The 16400-nt window shown below is 43.5% G+C and overlaps 1 protein-coding gene across 2 annotated transcripts in view; it reads left to right on the top strand.

Moving 5' to 3' along the window:
• Positions 1 to 16400, top strand: part of LOC142059649 (uncharacterized) — a 211916-nt gene that overhangs the window by 162394 nt on the left and 33122 nt on the right. For both annotated transcript variants that reach the window (XM_075098525.1, XM_075098526.1), the window contains exons 13-22: positions 1919 to 2050; positions 4239 to 4367; positions 4730 to 4858; positions 5691 to 5825; positions 6833 to 6967; positions 7419 to 7544; positions 8652 to 8783; positions 9718 to 9846; positions 11434 to 11565; positions 14091 to 14219. In XM_075098525.1, coding sequence (XP_074954626.1) covers positions 1919 to 2050; positions 4239 to 4367; positions 4730 to 4858; positions 5691 to 5825; positions 6833 to 6967; positions 7419 to 7544; positions 8652 to 8783; positions 9718 to 9846; positions 11434 to 11565; positions 14091 to 14219 — 1308 coding nt within the window. The remainder of the gene's footprint in view (positions 1 to 1918; positions 2051 to 4238; positions 4368 to 4729; positions 4859 to 5690; positions 5826 to 6832; positions 6968 to 7418; positions 7545 to 8651; positions 8784 to 9717; positions 9847 to 11433; positions 11566 to 14090; positions 14220 to 16400) is intronic.

The following is a 16400-nucleotide window of genomic DNA, read 5'->3' as shown; positions in this document are numbered from 1 at the left end:
CACGTAAAGCTCAGGTTGGCCGAGGGCTTGGCACAGCTGGTGGCAAACAGAGCACGGGAGTACACGCAGCCACAGGAATTGGGTGCAGAGCAGCTTTGCACCCCACCTGGACTTTGCATGACTTCAGTCTTTCCACCTGAAGGTGGAAACTTCACCACTTAAGGAGCATTATGAGTTGAAACCCTGTGCTTTCTTTCTGATGAGCGCAGTATGTGCTGGTGGGTCACCAGGGGCGAATGAGCTTTCGTACATTGGTTGTGTACATCCTGTGATTTTTATATGAGCACTAATTACTCATCCGAGGACTGTGCCTTACAGGCAAAAATCAGGAACTGGTCTTGGCTTTAATAAAAAATTAACTTATTTTTCTTAACAAAACTGTTAAGACCTCCCAAATCACACAGCATCCAGGCGGACTCAACGACACTGATAACCAGTTGGGAAAGTGATAAATGAGATAACCACAGGCAAAATTATCAGGCCTAGAAACCACAATCAAATATTTATTGACCAGTTTTTGCATGTTTTATTTATGTTTAGCCACATAAGTTTGGGTATTATCGCTCACAGCTGAAGATCTGCACTTTTTCTAAAGCTGAGGCTTTGCAGCACGTGAGAGTTTGGAGGAATGAAACTTTTTAATGGTTTAGCAAGTTCTTTTACCTCCCAAATGTTGATTTATTCCTTACGCTTTCATACATATTTTTGTGCTGCTATCTATATTATAAAAATACAACTTTAAACAATAAGCTGGTGTAACTAATTAACTATTTTCTACAGATTGAATGACTTTTTAACGTAGAAGCACGATGGTTTTAATGGTAATTTGTATTCTTCTCCTCAAGTATGAATTTGCAACCTGTTCCAAGTGGGAGCACTGGGATTCTGAATGCCTCTGAAAGCTTGGGCATTTGTTCAGCTTCAGAAAAAGGAACAGTTGGGTGCTGAGACCTAGAGGAAATCTGGCCTTACATAGAAAACTGCTGGTGAAAAGCAACCAGCCTGCTGACTTACTGTTAGCTGAAATAATCTGCCAGCTCGCTTTCAGGTGATATTCAAAATCCCCTTCCAAAAAGCCTCCAGCCACAGCCATAAAGCCTCAAAGGCAATAAACAAACCGTTTGGACAGGATCTTGATGTCACCGAGATATTTTAGCAGAGTGTAACATTTAAGTTCTATGCCTTTCTCAATAGAGCCCCCAAAAAGAGGACATGAGGGTGCGCATGTCTGCGCTTGTATCTGGGTGCAAGGGAGAAAAGGAGGGTGGGGAAGGTGAGGGAGGAATGCATTTTCATATTTCTTCTTATTCTATATAGACTAACCCTTTTTTTCCATATCCATGAAGAAGAAAGGAAGTGATAAATGTGTGTTATGCTTTGTTTTCCTAGAACAACACTTGAACTATGCTGTTAAAAATATCTCTTGACTATGCTTAAATAGCACTGCGTCCACCTACTGCAGTAGAAGAACAAAAAGGAGAGCCTAGCAGGGACAAAAGGAGATTCTCTCCCGAGAAATACTTTTAATTATATACTATATTATCAAGCATTAGGTACAAATTCACTTTTTCTGAAGGCAAAATATTTGCTCTTAAAAATCAATTTTAAGTGCTCTTTGGGGAATTACAGCATTTAAGGAAGTAAATTCTAGCTGAAGTCCCAGCTTTTCTTTTATTTCGACTCTACGATTTGAAGAGAAATTTGGGAATCTCCATTTGGGACCGTGTTTTGGGAGGACTCGGTGATATTTGCGGTGTTACCGACATTAGCGCCAACAACGTGAATACGTTTTTTTTTTTGCCTGTCAATGTTGTGCAGGTTCCTTTTTGCACTTGCGCGTCTGGAACGATACGTAAGAGCTTCTGGAAGTACTTCCTCCGGATGCTCACTAAGCCTTCTGTAATTTTATTTATTTCAGTTTGCCTTGATAACACCTTTGGCAACGACTGTAGCTTGAGCTGTGAGGACTGCCTGAACGGAGGCAGGTGTAACAGCGAACACAGTGGCTGTGTTTGCTCCCCTGGGTGGACCGGCGTTATCTGTAATGAAAGTGAGTACAGCATCTTTGAAAGGTGGGGACTTTGTCCGAGTCCTAGCAGATAGGTAGGAAATAGGAATAACCTGTTGCCAGTTTTTAATCTGTAAAGCTCTCTAAGGTGCACAGCTGTCTCACCGGCAGGTCAAAAAGTCTATTGTAATGTGGCACATTAGATAGAAATTGTGAAGGGTGCTACAGTGTCGAGTACGAACCCTCAAACAGCGAGGTCTTTGCCCTCCAGGGCAGTGCAGTACAGTACCCCTTCCTAAGGATCTGTGGTGGTCTTCATTCCTATCCGCTCTGCTGCTGCAAAGTGCCAGGGTTTGCCTGCCACGCTTTGCTGCACAACTTGCCTTGCTGACTTTCAGAAGTCTGTCCTTGCAGGTGGTGTGACAATCTGGGCCGACAGAGATGCTAAACTTGATTTTACCTTTTTCCTTTAGAGCATCGCAAGACATTGCCCTTTCTCCCCCCCCCCGCCCCCCCCATTTTGGTAAAGTTGGGCCTGTTTTTTTCCCTTGTAATTCTTTTTATTATTAACCTAATTGTCTTGAGATTGTTAATTTTTAATACTGGAAATTATATTTTTCAAAATTCTCTTGCCAAGTCACCTAGTGCCCTTTGTAATAGCTCTCCACTCTTATTCCTGCCTCTTGGCAGAAGATCTTTCTGGTTCAGCAGTATGTGTCGAAACCGACTGGAAAGATGGAGCGGCGATTTCTTGATGTCCCACGCGCTGTTCTTCATCTGCAGTTCGGCAAAACTCACGTTGCATGTCTGAGACTTCACACAGGAGTCTCCCTGCGTGTTTGAGATGGGTCCCTCCATTTCATGGTGCATGGCGTGACGGCCCATCGCACTCAGAAGAAAGTCTGTGCTATCACTGATGAGACAAATAGACGATGAATTATTACTTAGCCTCAGTAGGCAGCAATCTCCAGGTTAATCACCATCAGGACTATTTAGGAGTCATCATCACAAGGACAGATATATAGAAAAAAACCAGCAAATGATTGAAACCAACAGTCTGCCCGTAGTTATTTTGGGAGACTGATCGTGGGTTTGGTTAGTAAACACTGGGGACAGCTGAGAGAATAGGAATGAAGAGGATTCAAATTATGATTTCTAGCCTACCTAACACAGTTCAAGCTATCGAGTTAGCATATTCTTACTTCTATTCATGGTGCTCTGGTGGTTCAGGGTAGAGCATAAAAATTTCAAGACAGGATACAAATTCTTTAGATCATAAATAATAATTACATTTTTGCTCTATATTTACAGTAGATATCCATGCATGTAATCTGGTGGTATTCGCCTCTGGAATTTAAAGAACTTTAATGGGACTGCGTTATTGAGCCAAACCTGCAGTCCGATGAAGCAGGCGTTGACAGTGATAAATACAATATATAATCCGTACGAATTAGCTGTATGTGATTGCTTTCACTCTTTCTCTCGCTTTCTTAATATACAGCATAGTCCATGGGTATCGGGTAAGCTAAACAGTTGAGAAAACTGGAACTGAATTTCTGTAATAACGTACGAAAGAAACCGAATAGAAATTGATGGGAAATGTCAAGTTTCTTAATGTACATTGATGAAATGTCGGTTAAGTCAGATGGCTCCAGCAACTGTATTTACTCAGCTAGCTCAGGCTGCAAGTAGCGGAGCAAGGCTTTATTTCGCAATTTGTTCTGCGTTGGAGCGATGAGAGCTTTAGGAAGGAATCCCATGCTGATGTGGATCCATTTCTGTCATGACCACCTGGGGAATTTCAGAGACTATGTTAGAAAAACACAACGTTATTTTTATAATAGTATTTGGGAGGAAAAAAAATGTCAGAATACTTACCTTGAAATATTCAAAACTTTGCTCTGATTTTTTAAGCTTTGTACTTAACAGGCAATGTTTTTGAGCCCCATGCATTGTGTGGAGGGAAGTATATGCCGGGGAGAATTTGGATACATCACGTAGTACTTCACATAAGTAAGCTTGATTAATTCAGGTGTCCTTTTTAAATTATCTAGTAAATATTAGGTGGATGTACATTACCTTACATAGAAAATATGACTTAGTTTAGAGCCCACTTGACTAAAAGGACTCTGTCCTTGCTCGGTTTTGATGACTGGAGTCTTATTTTGCTTCACTTCTAGCAGAGGGAAAGGATTTCTTGGCCCTTTCATCTTCCGTGCTTTCTCTGCAGCTTGCTCCCTCGGGACGTACGGCAGAGGCTGTGCCAGCATTTGCAAGTGCCAGAACGGAGGCTCCTGCGACCCGGTCACGGGGCAGTGCCGCTGCCCGCCCGGCGTGCACGGCAAGCTCTGCGAAGACGGTACGGCTCCCCTTGCCCTGCCGGCTGTGGTGTGTGCCCGAAACCTCACCGCTTCTTATCCCTTGTTTGTATCTAGATGTAATTGTGCGTGGCAAATCTTAGGGGCCTGAATGAGAACAGGCTCCATTGTGCGAGGCGTACTATAACCCCGCGGCTTGCCTTGCAGTGACTTTTGTTTAAATAATAAGCAAGGCAGAGGGTGAGGACAAACAAGCCCCTTGTAAGGAGGGGCTGTGCAGAGCCCCAGGTCAGCGACAAGTCAGCGTGGTCTTTTCTGTAGTGCCAACTAAAAGGGAGCTGATTTGGTGTTCGTGTTTTAACACTTAACAGCTGATGCCTTGCTGTGTTTGTGCACTCAAAAGGTTGCCCAAAAGGCCTCTTTGGGAAGAATTGTAACAAGCCGTGCAACTGTGCCAACAATGGCTATTGCCACAGACTCTATGGAGCCTGCCTGTGTGACCCCGGGCTCTACGGGCGCTTCTGCCATCTCAGTAAGTCCCCATAATTTTTCAGATCTGTTTGTTTAACATATGCACGATGTAACAGTCTTAAAAAGATTCCACATCACATATAAAATGAGCGAGGCTTTGGGTTCCTCAGTGAGCTGGGAGTAGCAGGAGGACGTGACTTTTGGCATGTGCCGGGGAGCCCCAGAGACTTCATTAATCTTTTCCTCTAGCAATTAATCTTTGACATCAGGACGGAGATTTACTGATGCACAAAGATGAGGACTACAGGTAGGGTTGGCTTGGGACAGGCAGGTTAATGTTAGGGTTGTGGGTGAGGTTAAAGTGTGGTGGGAGCTAGTTGGTGGCTATCGGTACAGCTGGAGTGGGAGCTGAGGAGCAGGGCTGGTTTGGGGCAGGATGAAGGCGAAATGTAAAATGGGAATAAGAAGAATCAAAACAAAAATGTTACAAAAGAGATGGTTAAGTTTCTTTGCGCTTACAAGTTTTGTTCGTAAAATCTACACAAGATTGAAAAATAGTTGTGATTTTCTTTTTTCATGAAAGCTTTTGTCTTGCAGAGTATCCAAATATTTTTTCATTCAGAAACTTAACTAAGTTTGCTTTGAAACATTTCTGGTTGCTGCATTCACCACATATTGCTTGAAACGAAATGAATTACTTAATAAAGGAATCATGTAAACTATATTTTACACACCCACACATTAATAGGCACTATCACAGGAACGTGGATGTATTTGCTGAAAGTAAAACGAACGTTTTGCTTTTTGCAGCAGTTGCATTCTGCAGCAGTGCGCAATTTCAAATAACTTATGCATAATTACAGAGCTAATGATTCCTTCTCATCTGGCTGCAGCCTGTCCCAGGTGGGCCTTCGGAGCTGGCTGCTCGGAGGAGTGTCAGTGCGTGAGAGAGCACACGCTGGAATGCAGCGCGAGGAACGGGACTTGCACCTGCAAGCCTGGCTATCACGGCAGAAAGTGTCAGAAAGGTATAACAGAAAGCCAGATTCCCTATGTCTGCTTATTCCTTTGTACTAGCATTATTTCTCGTTCTTCCTCCCATCTGCTTTGTTCGGCTGCTGCTGCTACTAATATATTCATATTCTACTAATTATTTTGTCGGTGGTTTTTCATACAGCAAATGCCACGAGTGCCTGCTATCGCAGCGCTTCCAGGGACATCAAGGGGAATGCAGCTTCAGAATGCAGGAGCTTTAGCCTGATCAAATGACAACAGAAATCTAGGCACCAAATTCTAATACAACCCTAAATAATGAAGATTGTGGCAGTTTTCCCTTTTGTTCTTTCCTTTTTCTACACAGACAGTAAATAAGTGGCAAAACCTGTGTTTTGTGGCAGCGGGGTTATTTGTAAATGGTTTCAGTAATGCTACTTTTCCTTCAGATTTGCAGGTCTTTGAATTCAACTTACTCTTTGTAGTTTTTGGGGATAGTTCAAAGAGAATTGTATTCCACATTCATGTCTGTATGTCTCAGTAGCCCTCTCCAGACAGTAATGGAGTAATGCAATAAAGATTCTGCCTTCAGATTCCTCTCTGGGCAGGCAGGAACGTGTCGGATTTATGACACTAGTTCTGCGGGGTTTGGTGGAGAATAATAGTGAAGGTATTTAATATCTTCAGCGTTCTCGGTGACGTGCTCAGTTCTGGGGGAGAGCATCCCTCGCCCAGCACTGGCTTTGCACCAAGGCAGAGAGCAGCAGAAGGTACAGACCGATAAGAAAAGTAATTCTGTAATGGCTGTAATTGAATATATCCTTAAGTATTCTGCCACTCTGTTTCGGGGTTGTCTTTAAGCAGTAACCTCTTTGAAATGTCCGTGCAAGTGTTTAATAAGTATTTACACTTCGTTATCAGCACCTCTAAGATGTACATTATAATAGATTTTCTGCAAATTTCTGCCAAATTGTTTTCTGACTTTTATTCCGTTTTCTTAACTCTTTCTTCTACATGTTCTGCATCTACTTGCATTTTCCAGAGTGCACGCCTGGCTTTTATGGGGCTGGTTGCAAACTGAGGTGCAACTGTCCTACTGACGTTTTGTGTGATCACGAGACGGGAGTCTGCAAGCATCCATGTCCGCCTGGGTTTCATGGAGAAAAATGCCATTTATGTAGGTACTCACTGCACATTTCCCTGGGAGGTACGCTTTGGATGGGAAAGCTTAATCAGGAAACTTATGTTCAGATATAGGAGCTGCAAAGAAAAGGTGCATTTGGTGTACCTGATATGAGTTAGCGGTCCCCCAGTGAAGCCAAACTGGTGTTTGGAGCGTGGCAACTGCTGTGTCACTCTGTTTGCAAGGGTCGAGGTACAAGGGTGAGGCCAGTTACTTAAAAAGTAACGTTTGTCCAGGGAACACTAGTTCCTTTTAAAGTTTCAGGCACAAATTTCCTAGAGCTCTGCTGCATTAAATTACAGACCACTGTTTGCTGAGACACTGATGCTAACATAGATCACTTGGTACCAGCACAACTCAGTTTATAATCGCTGGTGGTGGAGCCTCCCAATGTCTTCAGAACTCTTCCTTATACTAACCATGTCTTTGGGTTTCCTTTGACCAGCTTGTCAGCCTGGGAGCTTTGGGGTGAACTGCCAACAGAGGTGCAGCTGTGGAGAAGCACCATGCGATACGAAGACCGGGCGGTGTATTTGCCCAGCTGGGAAGACTGGGGCTACATGTGAGCAAGGTGTGTTTGGTGTTGGGCTAGGGCAGTGAGTGTCTTGCTTTGACAGACACGCTAAGAAGTGAAATTATTCTGCTTCCCACCAAAAATGCTGCAGGGCAGTAGGCTTTGTTTGCAGGATGGCTAAAGGACAAGTCTTGGTGCAGAACATACGACATCCCCCACATGGGACTGCTTGTAAAGGAGGGAGTGTGATTCAGTTACCCTGACCTGAATCTCTGCTCCAATTAATTACAGAGAGTTGTGTTCTGGGCTGGATTTGTACAATCTGGGCAGAGATATTGGGGCATTACAGCAGCTCTGAGACCCGGAGCAGAGCTTGGGACCATGCTGCCACATGCACACGACGTGCCTCAGGAGCTGTTGAAGGGCCTTGGCCAAAGACAACTATTGTGGAACCAGCAAGTGAAGGACCTGGAACAGAGGAAGGAATTAGAAAGGGTAGTTGTGGGTAATTAAGTAAAGGGATGAAGAAAGGCTCCAGGACACCGAGCTACCAAGGGACCATGGGATGCTGCTCTACCACTTGCAGAGCTCTGGCTATTGCACACCTGAGGAGCATCTGCCCCGCGTAGACCTGGGTTGTAGCTCTCCACTTTACAGAGCAGAAATCTGGTGAAGGACGTGGAGCTGAATGGAGACCTGGGCTCCACCTTACATCCAGTCCCTCTGGACTGTCTGTACCGGCCCCCACTCACACGCAGCAAAAACACAACAGCAGCCCTCGCCTCCTGCATCTGACTGCAGATTACCATCCTCTGGAGGTTTCCTTTGCCGAGTGCAATAATTGATTTTTTATATCTGTCCAAATACTCCTGACATTACTGTATCAGAAACCAGACCAATAAACAGATGCACCCTGATGGAAGTCGGCAGGGAGCCTTTGGGTCTCTCTTTAGATGTGTTCTCACGTGCTGCAGCACAGAGGCGTGTTGACTCTTTCAGAAGGTTTACTGTGACAGCGCTGTAGGTCTGTAGAGATAATATAACAATCCTGGATAAACTTAGTTCTACTATCACTTTTAAATTCTTCAAGGTAGCAGCAGAAATCCAGAACTGCCTTGAAACAGAAAATGGCACTGGGGACATCTCACGTGCTTTTTTTCCTAGATTGCCCAGCCGGCTGGTGGGGACCAGACTGCCAGTCCTCCTGTGAGCCCTGCGCCAACGGAGGACAGTGCAACAGAGAAAGTGGGGCCTGCGACTGTCCCCCTGGCTACACCGGGGCATCCTGCGCTGCGTGTAAGTCCTCACATCAGCCTCCTCCACGAAAGGAAAGTCAGTTTGAAAATTCAGGTTATGGTTTGATTTCTACCTTCTTGCTGTTTTGTGAGATGTTTGTTACGTTAGACACGCTGCCCAAGGTAAAGTACCCTTCGGCTTCAGGAATTCCTCAGGTTGGATTTGACATTATTTACTGGAGGGAGATTACAGATAAATGCCGATGACAAAGCTAAACTGCGTCCCAAATCGAAGTTATCATTAGGCTTAATTCATGGCAATATATACTTAAAAATACAATGTGTAATAGCCACAGTACCGGCATTGTAATTCTGGTTGCTTGGCAAGAGATGCTGACTGATTGCCCCTGTGGCATCACTCTTGGGTTATGGTTGCAGCAATACTCCTTGATGTAGCTAAGTCAGGATTATACAGTAGTGAGGATGAAAGCCTAGTACCAGTGCTGTCTCTACAGCTCCACCAGAGACCTTAAGAATATGCTCAAGCAATTGGTCTGTGCTACTGGGGCATGACTTCTTACCCAGTCTATGGGTATGAAAGGCTGCTTGGGCTGGCTGTCGTGCTGGCATAGACAGTCTCTCAGGGACAGCACTGCTCCGTGCAAGACCTCACTGGTGGCATATTTCTTCTTGTTAGTCACAAAATCACTTTTGACAAAGGTCTGCTCAGCACACTCTGTTTTTTTTCCCTCCACTGATTGATCCTGATGTGCGGGGGAAGTACCCAAAAGTCACTCAAGTTGTTCCAGCCTTACAGGACTCAGCCCCAGACACCTACTATACAAATTACAGATGCTTCTTTCATTTTACATATCTGATTTCTGGAGTCAGTAATGCATGTTTTAGGGGCAAGCTGTTGCTGTCTTGTTTGAAAAGATCAGTCTCTGCCTGAGTTGTTATCTAGGTGAAATTGCAGTCTGTTCATCTGTTTTCAGCCTGCCCCAATGGTTACTACGGACAAAATTGCCAGCTGTTATGCAGCTGTAGCAGCAGTGCCCAGTGTCACCATGTCACCGGAGAGTGCACGTGTCCCCCCGGCTGGACTGGCCACGACTGCAAACACCGTAAGTCAAATGCGCATTCGCGCCACAGCGCACGCGGTATCTCCCAGGTCCTTACCTGCAAGTGTAAGAACCAGCTCTGTTTATTCTTGGTCTATTACAGTTTTTTAATATACTTTTGCTAATCTCATTGCTTCTGAAATTGTGTGTTTATGCGTTTGCACAGCCTGGGTGGTTATAATCCTTAATTATCTAGGTTCAAAGTATTGAAATAGATGGCTGATGAAGTGCAAAGTATTGATATAAGCTCTTATTTCAACACTATGGATCCCTTTGCCCAACACCATCTGTCCTGTCAGCATTTTGACTGACAGTTTTGTTTTTCATTTTCAGCGCAGATTAGTTTTAAGATTAATTCTCAATTTTTCATTTTGTTTAGGGGAGATTTATTCAACAAGTGAGTGGCATGTACAGTCATGTGTCTTAAGGTCACTCCTTAACTTGTGAATATAAATGCTGAGAGAAATTCTGTTCTCTGGAAGAGCAGACCATCCTTCTGTTGACTTTAGCATCACTCTCCATATTGATGGCCATGTAAGAGTACAAATTTGCCCTTTTTGGATAGCACCATGTAAATGTTAAGCCATCCTGCTTGATTCTTTCCTTTTCCTGTTTCACATTTTTTTCTTCTTGATTCTTTATGATCCCTTTTGCAAAAAAGCCAACAGGAAACAAACTCGTTCTAAACTTGCTCTTAGACACAGAAAATCATACAAATTAATTGCCGGTGTTGACGGCAGTAAGTTTTGGACCTGGCTTCTGAGGCTTGGTACTGAAGAAAACTCTGGGAAAATCTGAAGTTTCCACCAATACGCATATTTTAAAAATCAAACCAGCTGGTAATGTGTAGAGCCATGTAGATAGCTTTCCGTAACTCCTAGGCTGTCTAAAGAATTAAGGGACCATGGCAAAGCAAAGGTTTTGTTTCTATTCAGGAAAAGATATGAGAAAAATTGTTTTGCAGAGACGTCTCAGTAAGGCAGCTCTTCAACTATTGCAGAGCCGGCATGAAACCGATGCCCAACTCCCAAACCAGGTTTCTGTTGCCCTAATTGGCACTTTCATCTTCATCCCTACAAGAAAGGAGGGAGATGCTGTGGTACATTGTCCTAATCATGTCAGTGTTATGTGATCTTAAGAATGAAAGCAGTAACTTGGTTTAACAAATCAGATAGATTTGTCTGTCTCTGTCCGTGTTGCATTTCCCAGTGTTTTGAAGAAAATATGGAGGATGCTCACAAATCTGTCGTGTTTCACCCGTTATCTAGTCTGGTAATACAGATTTTTGCTGAGTCATTTATTTCCATGAAATTATGCATTTGTGACTGTGGATTGATATGGATTGACTAGGAATGATTATTTTTATGTAGATGGCATAATTTCTGCCTACTTTCAGCTGAAACAAATCAGCAAAAATGGTATTTATTTCCATTGATTTGTGCCCCTTGCTGCAGCTGAGAGTCTAGTCCAGAGCTCCTGTATCTTAAAGGGGCCATTTTGCATCTTTTCTGTTCTCTCATTTAGATGTAAAATAATCTGTTAAGTGGCCTCAAAGTTGATTCTCGATGTAAATACCGTTTCACATTGCAGCCTGCAATAGCGGCCGTTGGGGACAGCGTTGTGAAAACATGTGCGTTTGCAACAACAGTGATGGTAGCTGCGATCCGGTCACTGGCGCTTGCTTCTGTGAGCCAGGATTCACTGGGAAACACTGCGAATGGAGTAAGTTGTCACTTTGTCGACACGGGGAATTTGCAAAACCAGAAATTATTTTTCCTGATAATTCCCTCCAGGAAGACCTTCAGGCTGTGCCGCCTCCGGTCTGCCCAGCGCCTCTCAGAGCGCTCGGGTTTCATCGGGGTTAGATAGTTTCCCTAATTTGGATTCCAGAAAAGTTATTTTCAGACTTGTTTTGGACTCAGCAGCTATTTTTAATATTAAGACCTTGTGTGAGTGATAGGATTGATGTGTATTTGGTCTGTGGCATAGAAGTTTCCATATTGGTTTTACTTATTCAGTTTTAGGTCTGCAATTTTTTTTTCACAGACCCTTTTTTAAAGGCCAGGCATATAGAAATATTTCACATGTACATAACAGAAGCAAAATCAGGAAGATTTAGGGTCCTCTATTTATTAACAACAACAATATGCAATGGTCTTATGAGAGGCCCATCATCTCCACTAATCTGTCTCTAACAGAGGTCAATAGCAGATGCCTTAAGAGGATAAAAACAGGCATATAGATAATTCCTTATACGTCTCCCCAGGTTTCATCGACTTGTCACTCAGGAGATTCTTGAGACAGAAGCGATATCTCTATATTTAAAAGAACATGATTTTTTTTCCCATTAGTGTGCCTGTTTCCTTTTTGATTTCATGCAAACATTTTGTGGCCATTTCATCCTGTGGCAATAAGTTGCATAGTTAAGCTGCTGTTATTATTATTGATTATATTGATGTTGTTAAATAAAATAAACATTTTATTTATTAATTTAACAATCTTACAGTAGCACAGATGTAACTACCAGAGTCTCGGTGGTGTGGGGAGAATTAACTGCTGGTGTCACACAGAAATGTCAAAACAGTTCATCTGGAATGGTGACATAGGACAAAAACCCTGGAAAGTTGATCTTACGGCTCTTGTTGCTGCTGGCACAGAGGGAATGGAAGGACAGTTAGTGGGAAGACCAGCTCCCAGAGAAAGAGCTGCCAGCTCCGCTTCTCTTTCACTCTTGACCTCTCTCAAAATAGCATCTCTGCAGACAGCAAGTAGGCAAATAGCTGGTTGTCATCTCCTCCGGCAAGGTGAAGCCATTGCCACCGACAAAACACCTGCCAACCCCTAATGTTCTGTCTATGGGTTTTCTGTTTCATTCAGCCTGGTTTTTACCCCACTTTAGTTGTGTGTGTATATATAAAAATATATGTATAAAAATGCATATATATGTGAGTGTGTGCACGCACAAGACTATGAAAGCCATAATTCTTCCCTAAACATTTTAAGCTGCCTTGGAGGCGAGACTTTTACTATCCTTGGAGAGTTCCTCTGCTCCTGAGGCGTCTCTAGCCTCTTGTTGCAGGTCAGGCTCTTTCCCTTTGTGGCTTTGCAGGCAGATCAGGTTCTCCGGCGGGGTGGATGTATCTCGGCATGCATTGCAGCAGCCTGCACCTCCTCGAGCAGAGGGCAGATTCTCTGTGATGTGGACTGCAAAATCATTTGTGAAGTGTAGTGACCCGTTGCCATCACCTTGAAAGTCTCAGCTCCAGGCTAAACGCTGTAGGTTTGAAGAAAGCTCAGCCGAGAGCCCCACACCTATTACTGCACTGGAATACAATTTTCCTTGTGTAGATTCTCTGGACTCTGACTGAAATTTCAAGTGAAAAGTAAACACTGAGCAGGATCAAACTTTTAAGGCACAGGCACACTTCTATGTATTTACTTGTTAAGCTAGTGTAGGAGGAATGATGCATGGTGATCTGCAGCTTTGGGAATAGGAGGTGATGCAAATGGGATTTTGCACCGATTCAACCCTGGGACTGAATTTCACCTGTGAGCACAACACATTCACTTAAACAACTCCACATTTAAACAACGGCCTGTTTTCTGACACAGATGACTGAAAGCAAAGAAATACTTAATGTACCTTGCTATCCTTCTGTCTCCCATCCCAACCTCTAGCTCTATAAATAGAGATTGGATCCAGTTAGCAGAGCAACTGAATTCATGCCAGCTCCTCTCACTGCCCACCTAAGGGTCTGCATAGGCAGCACCAAACCCACCACTTTATTCCAGACGTAGGGTTGTCTTTGAGGGGAAGGAGGATTTGCAAGAAAACAGAGGATATGGCCTCCAAAGGAGATGCAGAAGCTGGGAGCTTTCCCCCTCCTGGCTGATGAAGTCCCAGAGGAGACGTGCACGTAAGCAATTCCAGACCAGTGTGCAAAGTGTCGTCAAGCAGAACCTGTGAAGTCGCAGGCTTTGCAACTATCAGATGATATCAGTTTTCTGTGCAGAAATTAGCCTTTCAACGCCCTGGTGCTTTTTCTAAAACAGACCTTACTAAAAACAGCCCGACTTACCTGGACCCCAAGGAGAATACTTAATCACGTCAGTTTTAGGGCATTACCGTTACGCCGTGATTCTTCTTTAGTGAATAGTAAGAATTCCCATGTCTCTAAGAGTTCCTCGTTGATCCCTGTTCTGCTCCAGAATTAACCCGTCATCTGGTTTTGATTCCTCCACTGCAGGATGCCCCGAGGGAAGCTTTGGCCCGAGCTGCAAGTACAGTTGTCGGTGCCAGAACGGAGCTGCCTGCGACCACGTGAGCGGAGCCTGTACTTGCGCAGCGGGCTGGACGGGAACGTTTTGTGAAAAAGGTACTGCTGGTCCCTCTGGTCCCTTTCGGGTTTTGCATGCAGATGGGTTTTGGTTTTTTCCAGATCACCAGAGAGCTGGTTTTACAATTTACAGCACCTGATCCAAATAAACTGTTAACTTTAATCAGAAGATGATACTGAAATGTGCACTTCCGTGCTAACTAGCGCTGGGGACATGTTTTAATGTGGTTAAAATTAGATGCTTGCTGAAGACCACCCCTGCTGTATCACATCTTTATGAAGACTCCTTGTAAGCAGAGTCTTAGCTTTCTGCTCAGTGTCACAATGGTGTTTGTCCTGCCTTACACTTGCTTGTTCCTAGTGAATCTCTGAAACGTTTTAAAGCAAAAAAGTAGATCTGTGCATTTTCCCAAAGGAACTCTCACAGTTGAAAGTATATCTGTTCTTAAATAAATCCAACAGATTGGTTTTTATTACCTGATCATTTGGTAAAGTGTTGGAAAGGTTGAACTGGACTTTTTAGATACATTATTGTGAGTCAGTCTAGGGCATCGTCTACGGAGGGTTTCTGTCATGCTGTGTCATGGTGCAGATGATAAAAATCACAGTCTGGAATGCAACAGAAACAGCACGGAGTGAGTCAGACATTATGAAAGTTATTTAAGTATAAGGCGGAATATAGTACAAACGATGGTCATTAAACCAAAGTCACAATTATTTTGCTTAGAAGGCACGTTTCCGAAGGTAGCGTTGCGGCTACGATAGAGGGAAGCGGCATCACTCGCAGGCAGCTGCTGCCCTCTGATGGGAAGGGGGTGCTCCACAGCCTTACCAGTAATGTAGCAAAGAACCCCGCTGGATGGAGTTCAGATATTGCTTGCTGTTCCCCTTTCATTCTTACCAGGAATTATTATACAAAATAAATACTCTTTTCAAGGTTCTGTTGCAAAGTGTGCCTCATAATTTATGGTATCTCCACTATGTCCCTTTTAAAAATGATTTAGCTGAACTCTCTTTTTGTAAGTCTATCCTCTTTTTTAATGATTATTTTTTTATTGGAAAAGCAATACAGTATATCTGTGTTGTGGTGTAAATCTGCTCGTTCCAGCAGGAATCAAAACACGGACAAGGAGGCTAAATATCCTTTGCCAAAGTAGGTGTGAGGAATATGGAGAAGCCTGGATGATGTCTACTGGAAAAAAAAATACAAGTCTTGGCTTCCAAATCAGTCATGTTGGACATTTATATCTTTTTAAATTCCTGAAAGGAGATTAAGATCCTGTTTTCTACATGTTTTCTCTCAAGCAGGCAGGGTGTTTGCTCTGAGCTGACCTGTGTTACCTTTTCACATAGAATGTTTCAACCAGAAACATTGGTTGGTTCCAAAAGAGGAAGGCGAAGGAAAACATGTGGGTGGTTTGCCCTTGGTAGAACCTTCTTGGCACCTTTTCTGTGAGGAGCTGTAGCACTTCTGTTTTTAGTGACTCGGAGACTGGCAGGGTTTCCTTCTGGCAAGGCTGTGCTTTTCACCGTCCTCTTGGCAATCCGCCCACGTCAGCCAAGCTCTGCGCCTTGCAGACAAGAACACAGAGATTGAGACCCGGCACAGATGGGTTGCCTTGGACTTCTCATCCCATGCTTCATCCCAGGGCTCGGAAGGACTTTTCCATCATCGCAGAAACACTGAAACTCAAACTTTTGCAGCCTTCTAAGTTCAGAGTCCTAGGAGAAGACAGTACCTTACAAAATCAAATAATGATTAATATTAATTATCAATATTAATATTACCCACACACAATGAGCGCGTTTGAGTCTGCAGTCGTTGCTTCTGGTATTTTGCCTTGTGGCAGCATGGGGTCCAGATTCAAGCTGAAATTGCTGAAGTCCCCAAATCTCATTTTTTGGGGGATTGGTTTTCTTTTTTCAGATAGGAACAAAGAACTGTTGTTCCATTTCATTAATTTGCTACCTTCAGTGTGAAGTAGGGCTTCATAGGTTTACAGGCCGGTCCCTGTTGCAAAACATCACTTCAGTGGCTATTTCCAAGTTCATTTATTGGCCACAAATTTCCACAATCTCTTATTATTATTTATTAGCGTTATTAATGTAGTCTTAGCCCTGGCTAAATCTCAGCATTGGGCTTTTATAGTATATCTCTTTATGGTGACATTAACCAGGTTTATCCAGCTTATTCTGCCTCTGTGGATGCACGCTAGCAAC

The sequence above is a fragment of the Phalacrocorax aristotelis genome, chromosome 7 (assembly GCF_949628215.1).
Source record: "Phalacrocorax aristotelis chromosome 7, bGulAri2.1, whole genome shotgun sequence".
Classification (NCBI taxonomy): Eukaryota; Metazoa; Chordata; class Aves; order Suliformes; family Phalacrocoracidae; genus Phalacrocorax; species Phalacrocorax aristotelis.
Note: the sequence above shows the minus strand (reverse complement) of the source record. Positions and strands in the feature narration are given on the sequence as shown.